Below are 20,842 nucleotides of genomic sequence, written 5' to 3'. Positions count from 1 at the left end.
GGAAACCCACATGGACTCCTTAGAGACAGTACCAATTTGAACTTGGGTTGCTTGCGTTGTAATAACATTACACTAATCACTATGCTCAACCATGCTGCCTAAATGCTGGCAAATCTCCTCTACACCCTCCCTAAAGCTTCTGCACCCTTCCTGCAATCACAACCGAGTGCAATAACTCCAAGTGTGGACTCACCAGAGTTTTACTGAGCTGCAACATTACCTCTCGGTTTCACTACCCGATGAGCTGAACACCTTCTATGCCCAATTTGAGGATGAAGAACCAAACATTCCCTACTGGAATCCCTGAAAAGACTGAGGACCCTGTGATATCTGCCTCTGAGGGTGATGTCAGAACATCATTCAAGAGGGTGAACCTTCACAAGGCATCAGGCCCTGACAGCATATTTGGCAGGGTACTGAAAATCTATGCCAACCAACTTGCCAGAATCTTCACAGACATTTTCAACCTCTCAATGCTGCAGCCAGAGGTTCCCACCAACTGCAAAAGGGCATCAATCATCCCGGTACCCAAGAAGAATAGTGTGGACTGTCTCAATGACTACCGCTCAGTAGCACTAACTTCTACTGAGATGAAATGCTTTGAGAGGCTGGTCATGGCCAGAATTAACACATACCTAAGCAAAGATCTGGACCCACTGCAACTCGCTTTTTATCACAATCGCTCCACAGCAGATGCAATATCAACGGCTCTCCACTCAGCTCTAGATCACCTCAAAAACAGCAATTCATACATACAGCTATTCTTCATAGACTACAGCTCAGCCTTCAATACCATTATTCCCTCAGTGCTGGTCAAGAAACTACAAACTCTAGGCCTTCGTACTTGCCTCTGCAACTGGATCCTTGACTTTCTCATTGGAAGGACACAGTCAGTATGAATTGGAAAAGTCTCCTCCTCACTGATTATCAACACAGGCGCACCCCAAGGATGCGTGCTTAGCCCAGTGCTCTACTCATTATACACCCATTACTGTGTAGCCAGGCACAATTTCAAAGCCATCTACAAGTTTGTCGACAACACCATAATTGTTGGCAGAATCACAAATGGAAATAAGGAAGTGTACAGGAGGGAGATAGATCAACTCGTTGAATAGTGTAATGACAACAGCTTTATCCTCAATGTCAGAAAAACTGAGGAGATGATTGTGGACTTCAGGAAGAAGTCAGGGTAACACGACCCAGTCCTCATCCAGGGCTCAGTAGTGGAGAGAGTCAAAAGCTTCAAATTCCTGGGTGTCAACATCTCCGAGGATCTGTCCTGGAGCCTCCACGTTGATGCAATCACAAAGAAGACTTGCCAGCATCTATAATTTGTGAGGCTGTTTGGTTTGTCACCGAAGACTCTTGTAAACATCTATAGGTGTACCGTGGAGAGCATTCTGGCTGGTTACATCACAGGACAAGAATAAACTCCATAGGGTTGTTAACTCGGCCTGTAACATCACAGGCACCAGACTTCACTCCATTGAGGACATCTACATCAAGCAGTTCTCAAAAAAAAAAGCAGCCTCTTTCTCCAAAACTCTTCCCCACCATCACCCTCTGGTCACACATTCAAATTCAGCATGTTTATAAGTTGCATCATTCATGACGTTATTTAAATTCACCACAGTGTCAAGTCTGCTGTGATAAAACTGGAATCACCTTTTTTCCATCCAGCTCCAAAACTTTCAAAGCCATGCGACTGTCCTGAAATGTCACCAGCATCTGTCCACCATCAAACCTGATGGAAAAGTATGGATGGTTACAAGTCTTTCTTAAGAAAAATGAGCATAAAAGAATCTAACATTAATCTTCTGAAACAATTTATTTCTATTTCTTTGAGCTAGCTTTAATTTAAACATAGCAGAAAATCATGTTTCAATTTCACCAATGACGACAAATCAGATGACTGGAAGCTCCAAATATTTGCAGCAAATTAAACACAACAGAAATGTATTAACAATACAATTATTCCCAAGTGAACTCGGGTATTCAATATTACAAACATTTTAAATATTTCATTGAGATATTGAACAAAAAAGACTGCTGTCTTTCTGCAAAGACCGAGCCATTAATAATTTTGTTTTGCCTCAGTATCACTCCTTATGAATTGATATTGTATTCATGCCTATTTATTGATGGTAATTAACACTTACCTTACCAACAAAATAGTACCGTAACTGCAAAAACGAGAAATTATTTCACTGCTTAGGTCATCTGGAAATTCCTCCAGTGGCTCATTGTTTGCTCTCTTGAGGCACACCACCACAGTCGCATCTGGCGGTCCCTGTGATGATGTAATTTCTTGCAGTATTTGCTCACGTGCAAGAATATCCACTTCCTCAATATTTACTTCAAAGATAGCTAACACAGGCCTAGGTTTCAAGCACAAAAGACCATTTCATAAGTGCGCAAAAAAGAAAATGCATTAAAAGTGTCACAGACACATCAACATTCTAATCACCCATCAATATTGGTACTGTTACCATACCATACAACAATTACAGCACAGAAACAGGCCAGATCAGCCCTTCTAGTCCATGCTGAACACCTTCTCCCACCTAGTCCCATTGACCCACACCCAGCTCATAACCTTCCATCCACATTGTATCACTATAATTCAAAATGTTACATACACCTGTTTGTACAAGAATAACTCAGTGTGAATCTTCTTCATCAAAGCCAAGCAAACTTTGCAAATAACCATCAACATCTTTTGTGAAATTCATTTCTATTTCAACACAAGTGTGAAGTTAAAATTCATCACCTGTCCTATTGGTAGAATCGTATCATAATCCAAAGCTGAAATACTAGACAAAGATGGATCTTATTGTTTATATTAGTGGGGTGGGGGGGGGGGGGCGGTGAGGGAAACACAGTTAGTGCAACACTGTTACAACGCCAGTGACCTTGGTCAAATCCAACGCTGTCTGTAAGGAGTTGGTACGTTCTCCCAGTGTCTGTGTGGGTTTCCTCCAGGGGCTCCAGTTTCTCCCACTGTTTAAAAACGTACCAAGGGTAGAGATCAATTGGGTGTAATTGGGTGGCACAGGCTCGCAGGCTGAAAGGGCCTGTTTTACTGTGCTGTAAGTATATCTAAATTCCTCATCTCTGCAATGACTGGTCAACTGTCTAAGGTCAAAACATGAACAAAACATATCTCTCCTCACAGTCACACTCTCCTGTCACAATCAGTTTCACACATTCAGAGGACTAATTCTCACTGCCCTTCATCTCTGATTATATATTACTATTAATGAATATCATCCACTTTAAAGAATCATTTACAGCAACACCAATAAGAAACATGACATATCTAACATGGGTATTTGCTGCCCAGTCAATCGACTTAATACAGCCAAATGATGCAAAGCATTCATAACAGTGCAATCACACAGCTTTTGCTCACACACTCATAGATGGCCACTCTTAGTTTTCCCAGGATCACCTTAACCTCATCACATCCTTGGTAAATTCCAAACATCAATTAGTGTGGCAAAGTCTGGCTTCAAGGACCACGAATCCTCAGGCATCAAGGGAAAGGTCCCCCTATGATTGCAATCATTCCTCACACAAAGGAAAGTCAATTATCCCGTCTCCACAACATCACTGCAGAGTTCCTTGGTGCAATGTCCAAGACATGACCATCTTCAGCTACTTCAAGTGCATTGAAAGGTCAGAAGTGGGGGTGTTACCTCATGCTTGTACAGGGTTCTAGTCCATTCACAATACCTCAGCAAATCACACCACTGAGACTTGTATTTACAAAGATCTGGACTGCTTTCAGACTCCAGGCAATATATCTGAATAACACTCACTTCACTGCTGTGCCAGGCAATGAGCATCAGCAACATGACACCTCAGTCACCTATCCTTGACAGTAAATATTCAATGGCATCAGCGTCAAGTCACCTTTTACCAAAATCTTTTGGGAAGGGAAGAGAGAGCGGGAAGGAGGCAAAGGGAGAAATACAACTGCAGATGTCCCATTCTCCCCCCTTTCTCTCTCCAGTCTTTGTTCAGACACCTGCCCGTTTTCTGCTTCTAGCCTGAAGAAGGGCTCAGATCCCAAACGTTGGTAATATACCTTTACCTCCTATGGACACTGCGAGACCGGCTGAGTTCCTCCAGCATTTTTGTGTGATTTAACACAACTGCAGGAGCAGATCAGAGACTGGGTATGGCAACATCCCAAAAGCTTCCTGCCAGCTACAGAAAACAAACTCCGTTTACCTGGAAAAATCTTGTCAATTTAACAACTTGAAGAAACTAGAAATCATTTAGGGCAAATCAGTCTCAAACTCCCAAAATATTCCTTTCCCCCACTTCTACTTCGACAATTTACACCACAGCCACTCTCCTAGACTAACAAACAGCACCTCTCTAACCCTTCCCAATAACACTTCCCAAAGACATGAACTCTGCCTTCCTGAATGCCTCAGTACACCACCATCTGTTGGATCTTCACCAAGGTAAATGTGAGGTTATTCATTTTGGAAGGAAAAATGGAAGATCAGAGGATTATTTAAATGGCAAGCGATTGCAGCATGCTGCTATGCAGAAGGACTTGGGGGTACTTGTGCATGAATCACAGAAGGATTGGTTTGTAGGTTATCAAGAAGACAAATGGAATATTAACCTTTTTGCTAGATGGATTGAGCTTAGGAGCAGGGAGGTTATACTCCAACTGTACAAGATACTGGTGAGCCTGTACTTGGAGTACTACGTGCAATTCTGGACTCCTTACTTGAGGAAGGAGGTAGGTTGTTTTACATTGATGGGGAAGGCCAGAACTATGGGATTCAGGATAGCAGATTTAGGACAGAGATGAGGAGGAACTGCTTTCCCCAGAGGGTGGTGATTCTGTGGAATTTGCTGTGCATTGAAGCAGTGGAGACTACCTCAGTTAATATTTTTAAGATAACGTTGGATAGATTTTTACAAAGTAAGAGAATTAAGGGAAAAGGCAGGTAGGTGGAGATAAACTCACATCAGAATAGCCATGATCTCATTGAATGGCAGCCCTGGCTTGATGGGCCAGATGGGCTATTTCTTATGTTCTTAAGGAGTACACCCCATCTTGGAAATACATCACCAGTCCTTCATTGTTGTTGGGTCAAAATCCCAAAACCCTGACTTGACAACACAGTGTGACAACATTCATCAGCAGGGCTGCACCAGTTCACAACAACTAATGCATCTACATTCTCAGGGGGAGTTTGGGAAGAGCAATAAATGCTGCTTTTACCAGCAATATCCAGACTGATGAATATATCAAAACATACATTGTACGTCGCATGATGCTGTGGGGAGTTGTCTCCCACTGGCTCACAAATGCACGCACTCATTTGGGCCCTATAACTGTTTTCAACAGAGTCTACATCATCCAGTTCCCCAGTGTAAAGTCTATTTTGTGGCTTTAAACAAATAGTTATTTTTTTAAAGTTTGATTGCCCACTGCCTCTTGTAAGAGCTGCCAAGAAGTTTTAGAATCTACTGACTTGCAAAACCTTTTGAACAAGTGTGCCACAGACACTACCTACAGCTGGTCCTGCTGCAGACACCACCCACAATCCGGCCCCACTGCAGACACCGCCTACAGGCAGTCCTGCTGCCAACACTGCTTACAATCCGGCCCCGCTGCAGACACCGCCTACAGCCGGCCCCGCTGCAGGCACCGCCTACAGCCATCCCCGGCTACAGCCAGCCCCGCTGCAGATACCAATCCAATCTATCCATCAACTTACAAAGTTACATCATGACTTCCACTTCCAATAGAATAGAGAACAAGAAGGATAACAGGGGTACAGGCCCTTCAGCTGACAAAGTCTGCACTGTACATGATGCCCAACCAATTCAGCACAAACCTAATACAGCACAAGCTCTTTATCTACTTTAGGTACATATCCATGCACGGACCCCTAAAACTATCTGAAATGGTTCGTAACAGGTCACCTGAACAACCTTTTCATTTGTCACACTGTCTGCAATATTCACCAGTCCATACAGTATAATCTTCTTTGCACTAACCATTACAATGTTATTAAAACAAAGTGATCATTGCAAATGACACTTACAGGCATTCTGACTTCTTCCTATTGAATCCTATCTTACCCTTCACTTCTGAAATCCTCAAAGCTCCCAATCACCTCCGACCAAAACCATCCACACACCATCCACAACTTTAACAGTCTCTCAATGAACCATTTCTTTCATAATCACGGAAACTCTATTCTAACTTGATCCAACCTGCTCTCTGACAAAGCCTTGCTTTCTGACACCAGATTCACCTTCTCAACTCCCAGCTCCTCATTCTGCCCCATTCTCCATCCTACCTCCAGCCTGAATCTGCTCCACAGTTCCACCCAGCTCACCATCACCCCTGCACCACCACTGGCACCTAATCGTATCTCCTTTCTACCATCTTGACAAACCACCCGCCCCACTCCTGTGAGCAATAGCTTGAGGCTTTGTAATCTGACCACATCTTGCTGTGCATGACAAGGTCCAATACAAGTTGGCCAACCACAGCCCTCTGCCTACACTTACCGAAACAGTGATACATTCGCACACCAGGACAACTTCTCATCCACTGCACCTCACACTGACTGCTGCACAGTTGTCCATCTAACAAAGTGGTCAAAACTGGGCCTATCTTGGTAAAATGGATTGTGGAGAAAAAGCAAATGCACTTCAACAAAAGGAAAAATAGGCAAGATGTATTCCACTGAAGATAATAAATCAATGGAAGGGCAACTGCTGCAACTGACCTGCGTTTCTCCCAAGCATCATCTAAGCACTTTAATGTAGCACTCAATAATACTTTAAGGGAAATAATTAAATGGAAGTAACATTTTCCAAAATATCATGGATCATTTAGAAGCATGAATACATCACGACACAATGGACTCTTTAGGCGGAATGGAAAACTACTGATGATGGGGAGTCATAATAACGTCCAGTCTGCCAAAACATACAAAGCTTGTCTGGTGTTGATTTTCACACAAGAACCTCATTAAATATGTCCAAGCAACCAATCTATTTTAGAGAAGTGTTTCTTCTTTATAAATTGAATTCTGAATGGATTCCAATTAATAAATATGCACATTGCATTCAGCTAAAGGAGCTTTATTCTAGTAGAATGCATCAGTTTTATCCAATCAACTGCAATATGTATCAATCAGTTCTTCAATTTATTAATTTAGATGAAAGATTTGCTTAAAATAAAACAAAATTCAAAACAAACATTGTGCAAGATTAAGGCACAGAGAGGGCTGAAGAAACTCAGCAGGTCACACAGCATCCATGTAAAGAAAAGGGGATTTGGGGCCTGAGCCCTGCTTCAGGAGTGCTAAAAATAAGGCAGATGCTGGGATAAAAAGGTGGAGTGTGGGGGTGAGAGGAAATAGAGGCCAAGAGGGTTAGGGCTGCATACAGCTGGGAGGGTAAAAGACACAGTGACAGGTTAACTACCACTTGAGCCCCTAGGCTAAGCTTTAGTAAGGCTCCCCCTGACCTTACCCCCCCCCCCCCCCACTCCCCGTCACACTCTTCGTTGAATAGAATAAAGTGACTTTAAGTTACATAAAATAACATATTAGGAGTCTCCAAAGGGGTCGATGGGATGATCTAAGGGGTTGTAAAATGACAAGGGGTTGATAAATGCCGGTGGGTGGGGTGGGGGGGGGGGTCGATTGAACTTTTAGGATCGAAAGAATTTTAGAGCCCAAGGTCCCCGCTCCTGCCACCACCCCCCCCCCCACCCCCCATCCCTTCCAAAGGCTCAGGAGCCTACTCAGCCTAATGATTAATCCGCCACTGAGAAGACAGAGAGAGAAAAGCGCAAAGAAAGATTGATGTCTGATAGAAGGAAGGGGAGGGAATGGAGAGTAAGAAACTGGGGGAAGGAGTTAATTGAAGTGTGAGCAATACTGATGTTGTCTGGTTGGAGAATGCTCAGACAGAATAGGTGTTGTTCCTCCAAATGTAGGATGGCCTAAATTTGGCAGTACAATAGACCACAGAGAGACGTGTCAGTGTGGCAAAGAGGTGTGGAATTGAAGTGGTTGCCCATTGGCAGGTGCTTGCTGTTGCAGCAGACAAAGCAAGGGTGCTCAACGAAACAATCTTCAATCTCTCAGTCTGTGTCCAGTCTCCCCAATGTAGAGGGGGCCACATCGAGAGCACTAGGTGCAGTCCCCTGCTGATTCACAACTGTTGGTTCACTTGGAAGGACTGGTTGGGGCCCTGAATGGTGATGAAGGAGGAGGTGAAAGTACAAGTGTAGCATTTATTGTCATCACAAAGTTAGGTACCTAGGAGACGAATGGTGGGATGGGATGAGAGGATATAGGAGTCATGGTGGGGGGGGGGTGGGGGGAAGAAATCCCAATGAAAAGCAGAGTACAAGAATAAAGCTTTATATTAAACTGGCATCATAAACAGTACAATTGCTGGGAGTTCATTGTGTCAAAATAATCAGTGGAGCTATAGCACCACCTTGAGACTGCAGACTACATCACACGAAGTTCCTCTATATACAAGTATAAATAACATTAACAATTTATACATTTGTTCAAGGTGTTATTAAAATTGTCACAACAGAAATTTAGGGGAACATGGGTGAAAATTGATGCTTCCACATAATTCTCAACATAGAAAAACATGAAACACACATCATTAGAAATTTTATGAAGTAAAACAAGAAAATCTGCAGACACTGTGGTTGAAGTAAAAACACAGGTCAAGTAGTGTCCTTTATATAGTAAATGTAAAAATAAATAACCAACATATCGGGCTTGAGCCCTTCATCAAGGTATTGAGAAATATATGCAGGCGTCCGAGCAAAAGAGTACAGGGGGAGGTGTGGTTGCAAAGGCAGGAGATAATAGGTAGAGAAAGGAGGGAGAGGACAGGATCAAGCAAGGGGAGGAGGGATGGCTTGGTGAATAGAGAGGGAAGGGGGTGGGAGAATTAAAAAGGGGAAGGGAAGGGGGAAGGGGAAGAGGGAGCAGGTTAGCAGAAACGAGAAAAGTCGATAAAAATGCCTTCTGGTTGGAGAATGCCCAGACAGAAAATCAGGTATTGATCCTCCAATTTTCAGGTGGTCTTGTTGGGATAGTACATAAGGCCATGGACAGACATGTGAGTGTGAGAGTGTGACACAGAACTGAAATGGTTGGCTACTGGGAAGTCTCTGTCACTGGCAGGGATGGAGCAAACGTGCTCAGTGAAGTGATCTCCAAATCTGTGCCCACTCTCTCTGATGTAGAGAAGGCCACAAAGGGAGCACCGGATGCAGTAAATCAGTCCTGCGGATAAACAAGTGAAGTGTTGCTTCACTTGAAAGGCCTGTTTGGGGCCCGGGACCATGGTGAAGGAGGAGGTGTGGGTGCAAGTGGGGCACCTCCTGCAGCCACAGGGGAAGGGCTGGGGGGGGGCAATTAATGGGGAGGGATGATTGCACAAGGGAGGAGTCTCAGAGGGTCAGTCCCTGGCCATTAACCTGGGGGTGCTCATGGACACTTTCTTCAAGGATCCCTGACAACAATGTTCCATTCCACACCAAGTCTGAAGCATCACATACAATACAATGAGGGTGTGTGCTTTTTATTTGTAAAGATCATTGTAGAGTTCTTGGTTTGGCTGCGACTCATAAAAAGGAAGGTTCAGGAAGGATCTAGGTTTGAATCAATTGGAAATGAATATCCAGCCAGAGACACAGGAGTTATTAGTGGAATTTACTGAAGAGACAATCAGAGTAGGTCAGAAAAGCTCCATCTGCGGGGTAGGCCATTTCAGTTGTTGAGGCTGTAAATTGCTTGTTGTGTCACATGCATGGAGAACACAGAGTAAACTTCCAGAAATATATTTGTACTGTGCTTGCTTTTCAATGGAATTTCTAGCAATAATCTGATTTCACACGCACATCGGCGATATCTGTTGCAGACCATTAATTGTGCACCATTATTTATTGTTCCGACACATTTATTCTTTCAATACTCTGCCCAATTCATTGAACTCTCTGATACATGACCTCTCCTGGCTGATTATATAGGATATAGTTTAAAAAGTTACAAATCAAGAGTAATATTTTCATTTACACCAACCTCCCTTCCTTTTCTGAAGAGTGCAATCATGAGAAAATGCTTTGAAAAAGATACCCTTTAGTAAAAGAGTCTTCCCACTAAAATAAAGCTGAAAATACTCCAAGTCATGCATTGACACTTCTGATACCGTCACTGACCTGGGGAGTACACAATTCCATTCCTCATCTCCACTCTGAAAACCATGGCTGTTTTTTTCACCTCAGCACCACTTTCCTCTTCCAAGGTCATATCCTTTGATCAACAAATAATTATCCAGCTTCCATAACCCTCTGGTACATTCCACTACCCTCAAGATGAAGCAGCTCCTCTCATCTTCATCTTGAATGACAGCCTGACTAGGAGACTGAGAGCACTGGGCCAACCATGCAGCCAGAGTAATCCTCCCCACATCTCCCTTGTCAAGCTCTGTAAGAATTATGTACAGCAACTTGCTATTACTCACCTATGATCTGATGCAGTCAACTCTGCCCTTCCATAATACAGCAGATCGCCTTGATTCTCCCCATTCTTCATCATTATTTCTGATTCACAATCAGACTCTCTCAAGTTTATATCTGAAATGTAGTGAATTGACAAAAGTCCAAGTCAATTTAATGTTTATTGGTTCAGTCAGCACCATTGCTCAAGTCAATCTTAATTTCCTGAGATTAAGATGGTTTGATCAATTTCCATTCTGGGAAAGGCAATATTCACCAATGCATGCACGAAATACAAAATGCCTAAGATTCTGAATAGCAGGAACATCAGGAAGAATGTTTTTTTTCCCCCTAGCAAAGCTAAAGGGATAATCCTGGAAACTGATTCATTTTATGGCTGGTTAAAATAACCTTAGATGAACCAAACTCTCTCGTTGGACGATCTGGTTCACAGTGGTAGAGAGATCTCATTCTAAATGGAAGTTTGTGACCAGAAGTCAGTGCTGGGAACTCTGGTTTTGTCAATTGGAGGAAAATGCAGGTTAGCTGCATTTCACAGACATCACAGTTGTGAATTGTAAGTAAGTTCTCACTGGACGCAGCAGGATGCAACCGCTTGGAAATACAGGAAGAGAAATGGTGGATTTTTTTTAAAATCAGGACAAATGTATGGTGTTGCATTGATAATACAGAAGGATCTTGTGCTGCAAGTCCATAACTCCCATAGTTGCCTTTACCAGTTGGAGTATTGAGTGTAAAAGTCTGGAAATCACCTTTTGTTTAGACTATATTTACAGTATTCTGTACAGTTCTTGTCTCCGTGATGCAGGAAGGATGAGGAGGCTTTGGAGAGGGTGGGAAAAAAAGTTTAGAGATTAGAAGCTTTGAAGAGAGATCAGACAAATTTAGATTGTTTTCTCTGGAGGGTTTGAAATGGCAAGGTGATCTTACACACATTCATAACATTGGAAGACGCAGAAAGAGTAGACAGACATGTCTTCATCCATCAACATATGAACAGATGAGGAATGGAGATATGTGGACCACATGGAGGCAGATGTGCAATTTAAATGGGCACGGAAGTCAGTACAGACATAGTGGGCTGAAGCACCGTTCCTCTGCTATTCCGTTCGGAGTTTCATCCCAGTGGAGAAGAAGGAGCTGCCTCTCTAAAACATGGACAGACATGCTGAGGAGAGGGAGAAACACTGATAGTCAAGAGGGAAAGAAATAGTGCACCAACTTTTGTAAAAGACAAATAAATATAATGATAGCATCATACCAGAGTATCAAAAATGTGAAGTTGCAAAAGGGACATTTGTCACTCCTCTTTGGTTGAGCAGTTAACATGTATTTTTCATAATACTTGTGGCCAAATAATTTGGCTTGTGCTTCCTGATGGGCAAGGTAGAAAGCCTTGACCATCTTGACAAGAACTAACTGTTCAAATTGTTGCAGTCCTTCACTTCTGCAAGATGACTTGCATACCTGTCACGTGACAGGGTGGTGGACTTTTCCTCCACCATAACACCCTGTCGGTCCAGGCAGGAGTTCGGCATTTATCACTACTGTCATAAACATCTGTTCCCATGTCATACTTGTATGTTGGAGCAAAGTTGATTGTGCCTTCAAAAAAATCTTTAAAAATCTAAGAGAAAGAATAGTGTTATATTTTAATCCAAAAGGTATTGTATATCATCAATCCCAAGATGAATTCTTCCTTTAAAATAATATCAGAAAAAAAAATCTTTGTGCTAAAATAATGATTTCATCTGCACTCAGCTTTTACTTCAAGTTATTTCTCAACACTCCATCCATCCACATCCACTCCCCAGTTGGAAGAGTTTATAGACACTCTTTCCGGTTCCTTAAAAAGACTAAATCAAATTAAATTAAGAGAGTTTGTGTAATCTCTCCTCTCTGTACCTGGAGATCTCATGACATGCTGATGAATAAATAAGTGAAACTTTTCTTCCAAGACCAGTAAATGAATTCTATGCCAGGACTGTACGCTCAATTGCAGATTTATCCAACTTGGTAGAATTGCAGCAAGACTTCCTTTACACTTTCCTCCATTTTTGTGATCTGTCCACGTGAAACTCAAAAGGAACAACCCCAAACCGGTTAATTCCTTAAAATAGGAGGTGCAGTGTGTGATGAAGATATGCTCATTTCACCTGCTGCAGGCAGCCCCCTACTTCTGAAGATATGCTCATTTCACCTGCTGCAGACACCACCCCACTTCTGCTCATTTCACCTGCTGCAGGCAGCCCCCCACTTCTGCTCATTTCACTTGCTGCAGTCAGCCCCCCACTTCTGCTCATTTCACCTGCTGCAGGCAGCCCCCCACTTCTGCTCATTTCACCTGCTGCAGGCAGCCCCCCACTTCTGCTCATTTCACTTGCTGCAGTCAGCCCCCCACTTCTGCTCATTTCACCTGCTGCAGGCAGCCCCCCACTTCTGAAGATATGCTCATTACACCTGCTTCAGGCAGCACCCCCACTTCTGAAGATATGCTCATTTCACCTGCTCCAGACACCACCCCACTTCTGCTCATTTCACCTGCTGCAGACAGCACCCCACTTCTGAAGATATGCTCATTTCACCTGCTCCAGACACCACCCCACTTCTGCTCATTTCACCTGCTGCAGACAGCACCCCACTTCTGCTCATTTCAACTGCTGCAGACAGCCCCCCACTTCTGCTCATTTCACCTGCTGCAGGCAGCCCCCCACTTCTGCACATTTCACCTGCTGCAGGCAGCCCCCCACTTCTGCTCATTTCACCTGCTGCAGGCAGCCCCCCACTTCTGCTCATTTCACTTGCTGCAGTCAGCCCCCCACTTCTGCTCATTTCACCTGCTGCAGGCAGCCCCCCACTTCTGAAGATATGCTCATTACACCTGCTTCAGGCAGCACCCCCACTTCTGAAGATATGCTCATTTCACCTGCTCCAGACACCACCCCACTTCTGCTCATTTCACCTGCTGCAGACAGCACCCCACTTCTGAAGATATGCTCATTTCACCTGCTCCAGACACCACCCCACTTCTGCTCATTTCACCTGCTGCAGGCAGCCCCCCACTTCTGCTCATTTCACCTGCTGCAGGCAGCCCCCCACTTCTGCTCATTTCACTTGCTGCAGTCAGCCCCCCACTTCTGCTCATTTCACCTGCTGCAGGCAGCCCCCCACTTCTGAAGATATGCTCATTACACCTGCTTCAGGCAGCACCCCCACTTCTGAAGATATGCTCATTTCACCTGCTGCAGGCAGCACCCCCACTTCTGAAGATATGCTCATTTCACCTGCTCCAGACACCACCCCACTTCTGCTCATTTCACCTGCTGCAGACAGCACCCCACTTCTGAAGATATGCTCATTTCACCTGCTCCAGACACCACCCCACTTCTGCTCATTTCACCTGCTGCAGACAGCACCCCACTTCTGCTCATTTCAACTGCTGCAGACAGCCCCCCACTTCTGCTCATTTCACCTGCTGCAGGCAGCCCCCCACTTCTGCACATTTCACCTGCTGCAGGCAGCCCCCCACTTCTGCTCATTTCACCTGCTGCAGGCAGCCCCCCACTTCTGCTCATTTCACTTGCTGCAGTCAGCCCCCCACTTCTGCTCATTTCACCTGCTGCAGGCAGCCCCCCACTTCTGAAGATATGCTCATTTCACCTGCTGCAGGCAGCACCCCCACTTCTGAAGATATGCTCATTTCACCTGCTCCAGACACCACCCCACTTCTGCTCATTTCACCTGCTGCAGACAGCACCCCACTTCTGAAGATATGCTCATTTCACCTGCTCCAGACACCACCCCACTTCTGCTCATTTCACCTGCTGCAGACAGCACCCCACTTTTGCTCATTTCAACTGCTGCAGACAGCCCCCCACTTCTGCTCATTTCACCTGCTGCAGGCAGCCCCCCACTTCTGCTCATTTCACCTGCTGCAGGCAGCCCCCCACTTCTGCTCATTTCACTTGCTGCAGTCAGCCCCCCACTTCTGCTCATTTCACCTGCTGCAGGCAGCCCCCCACTTCTGAAGATATGCTCATTACACCTGCTTCAGGCAGCACCCCCACTTCTGAAGATATGCTCATTTCACCTGCTCCAGACACCACCCCACTTCTGCTCATTTCACCTGCTGCAGGCAGCCCCCCACTTCTGCTCATTTCACCTGCTGCAGGCAGCCCCCCACTTCTGCTCATTTCACTTGCTGCAGTCAGCCCCCCACTTCTGCTCATTTCACCTGCTGCAGGCAGCCCCCCACTTCTGCACATTTCATCTGCTGCAGGCAGCCCCCCACTTCTGCTCATTTCACCTGCTGCAGGCAGCCCCCCACTTCTGCTCATTTCACTTGCTGCAGTCAGCCCCCCACTTCTGCTCATTTCACCTGCTGCAGGCAGCCCCCCACTTCTGAAGATATGCTCATTACACCTGCTTCAGGCAGCACCCCCACTTCTGAAGATATGCTCATTTCACCTGCTGCAGGCAGCACCCCCACTTCTGCTCATTTCACCTGCTGCAGACAGCACCCCACTTCTGAAGATATGCTCATTTCACCTGCTCCAGACACCACCCCACTTCTGCTCATTTCACCTGCTGCAGACAGCACCCCACTTCTGAAGATATGCTCATTTCACCTGCTCCAGACACCACCCCACTTCTGCTCATTTCACCTGCTGCAGACAGCACCCCACTTCTGAAGATATGCTCATTTCACCTGCTCCAGACACCACCCCACTTCTGCTCATTTCACCTGCTGCAGACAGCACCCCACTTCTGAAGATATGCTCATTTCACCTGCTCCAGACACCACCCCACTTCTGCTCATTTCACCTGCTGCAGACAGCACCCCCACTTCTGAAGATATGCTCATTTCACCTGCTCCAGACACCACCCCACTTCTGCTCATTTCACCTGCTGCAGACAGCACCCCACTTCTGAAGATATGCTCATTTCACCTGCTCCAGACACCACCCCACTTCTGCTCATTTCACCTGCTGCAGACAGCACCCCACTTCTGCTCATTTCAACTGCTGCAGACAGCCCCCCACTTCTGCTCATTTCACCTGCTGCAGGCAGCCCCCCACTTCTGCACATTTCACCTGCTGCAGGCAGCCCCCCACTTCTGCTCATTTCACCTGCTGCAGGCAGCCCCCCACTTCTGCTCATTTCACTTGCTGCAGTCAGCCCCCCACTTCTGCTCATTTCACCTGCTGCAGGCAGCCCCCCACTTCTGAAGATATGCTCATTACACCTGCTTCAGGCAGCACCCCCACTTCTGAAGATATGCTCATTTCACCTGCTGCAGGCAGCACCCCCACTTCTGAAGATATGCTCATTTCACCTGCTCCAGACACCACCCCACTTCTGCTCATTTCACCTGCTGCAGACAGCACCCCACTTCTGAAGATATGCTCATTTCACCTGCTCCAGACACCACCCCACTTCTGCTCATTTCACCTGCTGCAGACAGCACCCCACTTTTGCTCATTTCAACTGCTGCAGACAGCCCCCCACTTCTGCTCATTTCACCTGCTGCAGGCAGCCCCCCACTTCTGAAGCCACCCATTATCATGATTTGCCCATGCTTTTGGTTGCCTCACTGCAGCAGCAGGGAGCCCAGTTTCATGAAAGATGAGCAGTGATTTAAAGTGGTCCACAATGATCAAAACCTCGGTGTAGCCCTTAAGAAAGACGTGCAAAGTGACAGTTCCAGAGGTGATAGCAATTTGTTGGAAGATGCAAAAGAGAGGGGATTATATCTTTGCTGAATCCTTCCCTTCTCTGTCAGAGGAGAGATGCCCTGTGTCCTCAGAGTCTCACGCACTCTTCAGATCGGTACTGAAAGGGCCGTTGCAGGGGCCTTACACTGAGGTCTGAATGGAGTGTCATTGACATCCTTTGCATAGTTAAACAACTGATCAATCAGTGGTGTAGGATTGCCAAACTGCTGAGTGCAGTAGAAATTATTAATTTATAAATAATTTTTTCTGATGTTTTTCAGATAGCTACAGAGCAGTAGACAATAACAAAGGTCAGGTATAACAAAGACAAATGATTAACGGCCTGCAGAAGAATCAAGGGTAAATGGAACAAGCGGGTAAAATAGATCTGTGGCCAAAGTCTTACTGAATAGTGGAGCACTCTCTCAGGGTGATCAGGCTATTCCTGCTCTTCGTTATTAGACCTACATCTATCTATGAGGTTGAACCCTGCAGCAAGCCAGTGATTGGATTCAGAAGAGGACAACATGGTGGCACTGATATTGCTTTGACTGGTGTATCCATCTGCCTGTCCTTTTGTCATCAGTCACCTCCCGGGCTTATGAATGCAACCATTTTGTTAGCAACAAAAAAAAACTCTAAAATTACAAGTATGTATTCATCTGTACCTCTTAACAAGCGATGTTCACAGAAGCTTTCTTTTGGATGGGAAGTTAAAAGAAAATACCAGGGATGAGGGGGATTCTCATTGAAACTTGATGATATTGAAAGGCCTGGACCAGTGATTCTCAACCTTTTTCTTTCCACTCACATACCACTAAGTAATCCCTATGCCATAGGTGCTCTGTGATTAGTAAGGGATTGTTTAAGGTGGTATGTGAGTGGGAAGTGAAGGTTGAGAATCTAGACCCAATTGTTACTGAAATACTTTGCTTGAGAAAAATTGTCACTGGCCTATTTCCTTTGGAGTTATGGAACCGTGCACATAACGAGTCAATTAGGTACGATTAAAGCAGTGGTTTTCAAACTTTTTCTTTCCACCCACATGCCACCTTAAGCAATCCCTTACTAATCACAGTGCACCTATGGCATAGGGAATACTTACAGTGGTGTGTGAGTGGAAATAGAAAGATTGAAAACCACTGGCCTGGACAGAGTGGATGTGGAGAAAATGTTTCCAGTTGTGGGAGAGTACAGGGCCAGAGGGCACAGCCTCAGAATAAAAGACTACCCTTTCAGAACAGGGATGAGAAGTTACTTCAGCTAGAGGGTGGTGAATCTGTGGAATTCATTGCTACAGACAGCTGTGGAGGCCATCATTGGTTTTTTTTCCAAGATTCCTTTCATGTCATGAAATAGTACTGAAGATGTAATACTATATAAAATTGCCTCTGCTTGCAGTAAGGCAAAGAGTTACTATTAGTGTTGCCCAGTGCTGCTTACAGTAAGAGAGTCCCTTCAGAGTCTCACTTCTAGCTCTCCCGCAGCCTCCCCAGCTGCACAGACTCCTGGTTGATTCATCGGCAACCTGAGCTCCAGATCTAAACCTCCGACATGATCAGGAAGCCATCTGTACCCTCTTGAATCCTGAATCTGATTCTTGATTCCCATGAGCCAATCTCCAGCAGCCTGCAGCCCATGGGAATCCACCGATCGCAAGTCGCCTGCAGCCTGTGTGGGTGCCTCAGCCACTGAGCCCCTCACTGGTCTGCTGCCATGGTCACCATCCTGTAGGATTGTTTCCTCTGCTTCTCTTTCTCAATGGAGGGTGTTCTCTCAGTTTTTTTGTGCCCTACACTGGTCTGTTGATCCCTGGAGTCTGCAACTCCTCATGGTCACTGCTGAACCCAGACCCTTAGATGCAGGATTTTAGTTTAAAAACACCATAAGCTCCTCTAACAAGCTGCTTAAAGCCTGTTCAGAGCCGCCAGCTTTATGACTGGGCAACTGAATCCTTCGGAGCAGTGCTATATCTCTGCTCTCCCGGGTTCACACCCAGCAGCAGAACTGCTGTTACAGCAGCTTTGACAGAAGCTGATGAGTTCTTGATTAGTAAAGGGTGTCAAGGGTTACATGGGGAAGCCAGGAGAATAGGAAGGAGACAAAAAAAAATAAGTCAGCCATGATCTAATGGCGGAACAGACTTGATGGCCCAAATGGCCAAATTCTCCTCCAACATTTTATGGTCTTAACGTTGCATGTAATGAAAGATAATCTGTTCTCTTGTGCACCTGTTATAAACCAGTGCCAGGACAAATTAAGCATGCCACATCCTTGAAATCGCACTGCTGACCATGTTTTCCTGACGACCAAGTTCAAAATTGTTCTCCTTGATTCATACACTGTACCAGTAATCTTACAAGTCATCCAAAGCACTGAACATTGAAAACAACTTCCCCTTGGTATCCTCCTACCCCTTTGCACTTGCCTTGCCATCGACCCTCTGCTTTTGCAGCTGGTCATAAGCTCGAAGGGTTTTCCAGTCCCGTCTCTTGATATGATGGATGACTTCATCGTGGGGAAGATCAATGCGGAAGTTTGAATCTCCACACCAGAATATATAGTCATGCGAGAAAACGTTTCTTTCCTGCCACGAGACACAAAATGCACACGCACATTATCCCTTCAAACAATGAAGGAAAGACAAGACCTTTGGAAGTAATTTAGTAGCTCTTAAAAAATAAAATAAAGGCAACCAAAGGTGTGTTGAGATTCTAAGTTGACAAAGATTGAGTTGGCTAAACAACAGAATTCTGGAATACACCTGCTGCTTACATCCAACAGTTAAGACATTTTTCTTGTTGCCAGCAAGCACAGCTGCAGAAAGTCTGCAGATATTTATCAAGGTAAGATAGTTTTACAGGAAGAAAATATTTTTCACTTATTATTATTATTTTTTTCCAGCAGAAATTTTAATATAAATTCACAACTAATATGTCTTTTGGAGTTGGCAACAACATTGCAAGGGGAGTCCCTGAAAGGAATTCTCATTTCTCTGGCAAATATAATCTTGTTCATGGGATGAACAGCAGAAACTGGGAATCTGAAATGTTAACAGTTTCTGTTTCCACAGATTACGTTGACCTGCTGACTGGTTTCACCATTGTTATCACAGCTGCTGTGCTCTCTGCCCCACACTTACTGTGTTCCACACAGCCCAAATCCTTCTCCACATCTTTCATATTCTCAAAACACTGAAACATATTTAAACTCTATTGAAAATTAAACTTACAATTACCTCATATTTCCTTACAACAATAGAGTTGAGTCTCAAAGCAAATCTCAACTCAATCCTATTCCTTCCACTATTTTCTAGTAATTGAATCTCTCACCCACTGCCCCATTAACACCTCTGCTGATTCTGCCCCAGACCACCGACACTGGGGGTGATATATCTTGTCAACCAGCCTCTCTTGGGATGTAGGTTGGAACTGGAGCCACACATGCAGCATTAAAACTGGCCTGATGCCAGTGTGAAACACCACCCCCTGCATCATCCAGGTGAACAGTGTTTAAAAATAATTCAAGTACTAACAAGTAGAAACCAGATTTAAAACATGCTTTTTCAATCAATTTATTAACCACATATATGAAAACTTATGATTAACTTTATAGATATTTAATGTACATTTATTAAGTTGATTAGCAATAACCTGTACCTGGTTATGCTACCTACTGGAAAACTGAACAATGCATCTTTCTTCCTCTCAGCAGTGAGTTGCAGAATCTCCGCCAAGTCTGACCTGACACCAGTCTGGGCAGCAGTGTGTGTGTGTTTATCACCTGTATTTTGTAAGACTAGCTGTGTTCTATTTTTATTACCAATAAAAACTTACCTTTTGACACACCCATCTTTATTATATTTGAATCTTTTTACTCATTTCAAATTAAAATATTGCTTCTTTCTATTCCACCGCTCCTACCGATTCTCTTTTACAGAACTGTCTTTTGTGAATGACCTTGGTTTGGACATTTTTGTTTAAAATAATTACGTCTCAATCACGGTTCCACTATCCAAGTTCTTTCCACATTTAGATTACTTTCTTACCCTGCTTTGAATGTCTTCAATGTGCCATTAGCCTTTCAGTGTGTGGAAAAGTCCTGTGCTTTAGGACTGTGGCTAACTCCATTTGGATGAGCTAACTTGTTCAGATATGGATGTGGCAACCGAAAACTTCATCTCCAGAGTTTGCATTAAGTTTGAATCTGGTCACAGAACATCATTCAAAAAGTCAGTTTATTATAAATAAGTACCATTGGGAAGCTGAGTTTCTGCATGATTTCCCGATAATCTTCATTCCTTTCTTTGACTTGTGACTGTCCCGCTGTCAGATGAGCACAGATGAAGCAGAGAGTAGTGCTGTAAAACTGCAGACTAACAGCCACAGCTCCTTTATTCCCAGTTTTACCTCCCATCCCAGTTTTCACCATATCCACAGCAACTTCCCTGTAAAAAATCAAAGAGAAACATTTCCTGTTTCACTTTCCACTTACTAAATAATTGTTTTCATAACATTAACAAATAAGACTTCAAGAGTCCATGGCATCCCATTGTGAAAACTGAACTACCACAGGAACT

The 20,842-nt window shown here is 44.5% G+C and overlaps 1 protein-coding gene across 6 annotated transcripts in view; it reads right to left on the bottom strand.

Moving 5' to 3' along the window:
* Window positions 1–20,842, bottom strand: part of LOC138760692 (synaptojanin-2-like) — a 203,460-nt gene that overhangs the window by 50,205 nt on the left and 132,413 nt on the right. For all 6 annotated transcript variants that reach the window (XR_011355814.1, XM_069931634.1, XM_069931636.1 and 3 more), the window contains exons 15-20: window positions 20,518–20,710; window positions 18,692–18,850; window positions 12,017–12,176; window positions 10,555–10,666; window positions 2,160–2,378; window positions 1,666–1,744 (exon numbers count right to left, since the gene is read on the bottom strand). Coding sequence is in view for 5 of the 6 variants with exons in the window: in XM_069931634.1 (XP_069787735.1) it covers window positions 1,666–1,744; window positions 2,160–2,378; window positions 10,555–10,666; window positions 12,017–12,176; window positions 18,692–18,850; window positions 20,518–20,710 (922 nt within the window). In the remaining variant the exon portion in view is untranslated. The remainder of the gene's footprint in view (window positions 1–1,665; window positions 1,745–2,159; window positions 2,379–10,554; window positions 10,667–12,016; window positions 12,177–18,691; window positions 18,851–20,517; window positions 20,711–20,842) is intronic.

Source organism: Narcine bancroftii, chromosome 4, assembly GCF_036971445.1.
Source record: "Narcine bancroftii isolate sNarBan1 chromosome 4, sNarBan1.hap1, whole genome shotgun sequence".
In the NCBI taxonomy this organism is placed as follows: domain Eukaryota; kingdom Metazoa; phylum Chordata; class Chondrichthyes; order Torpediniformes; family Narcinidae; genus Narcine; species Narcine bancroftii.
Note: the sequence above shows the minus strand (reverse complement) of the source record. Positions and strands in the feature narration are given on the sequence as shown.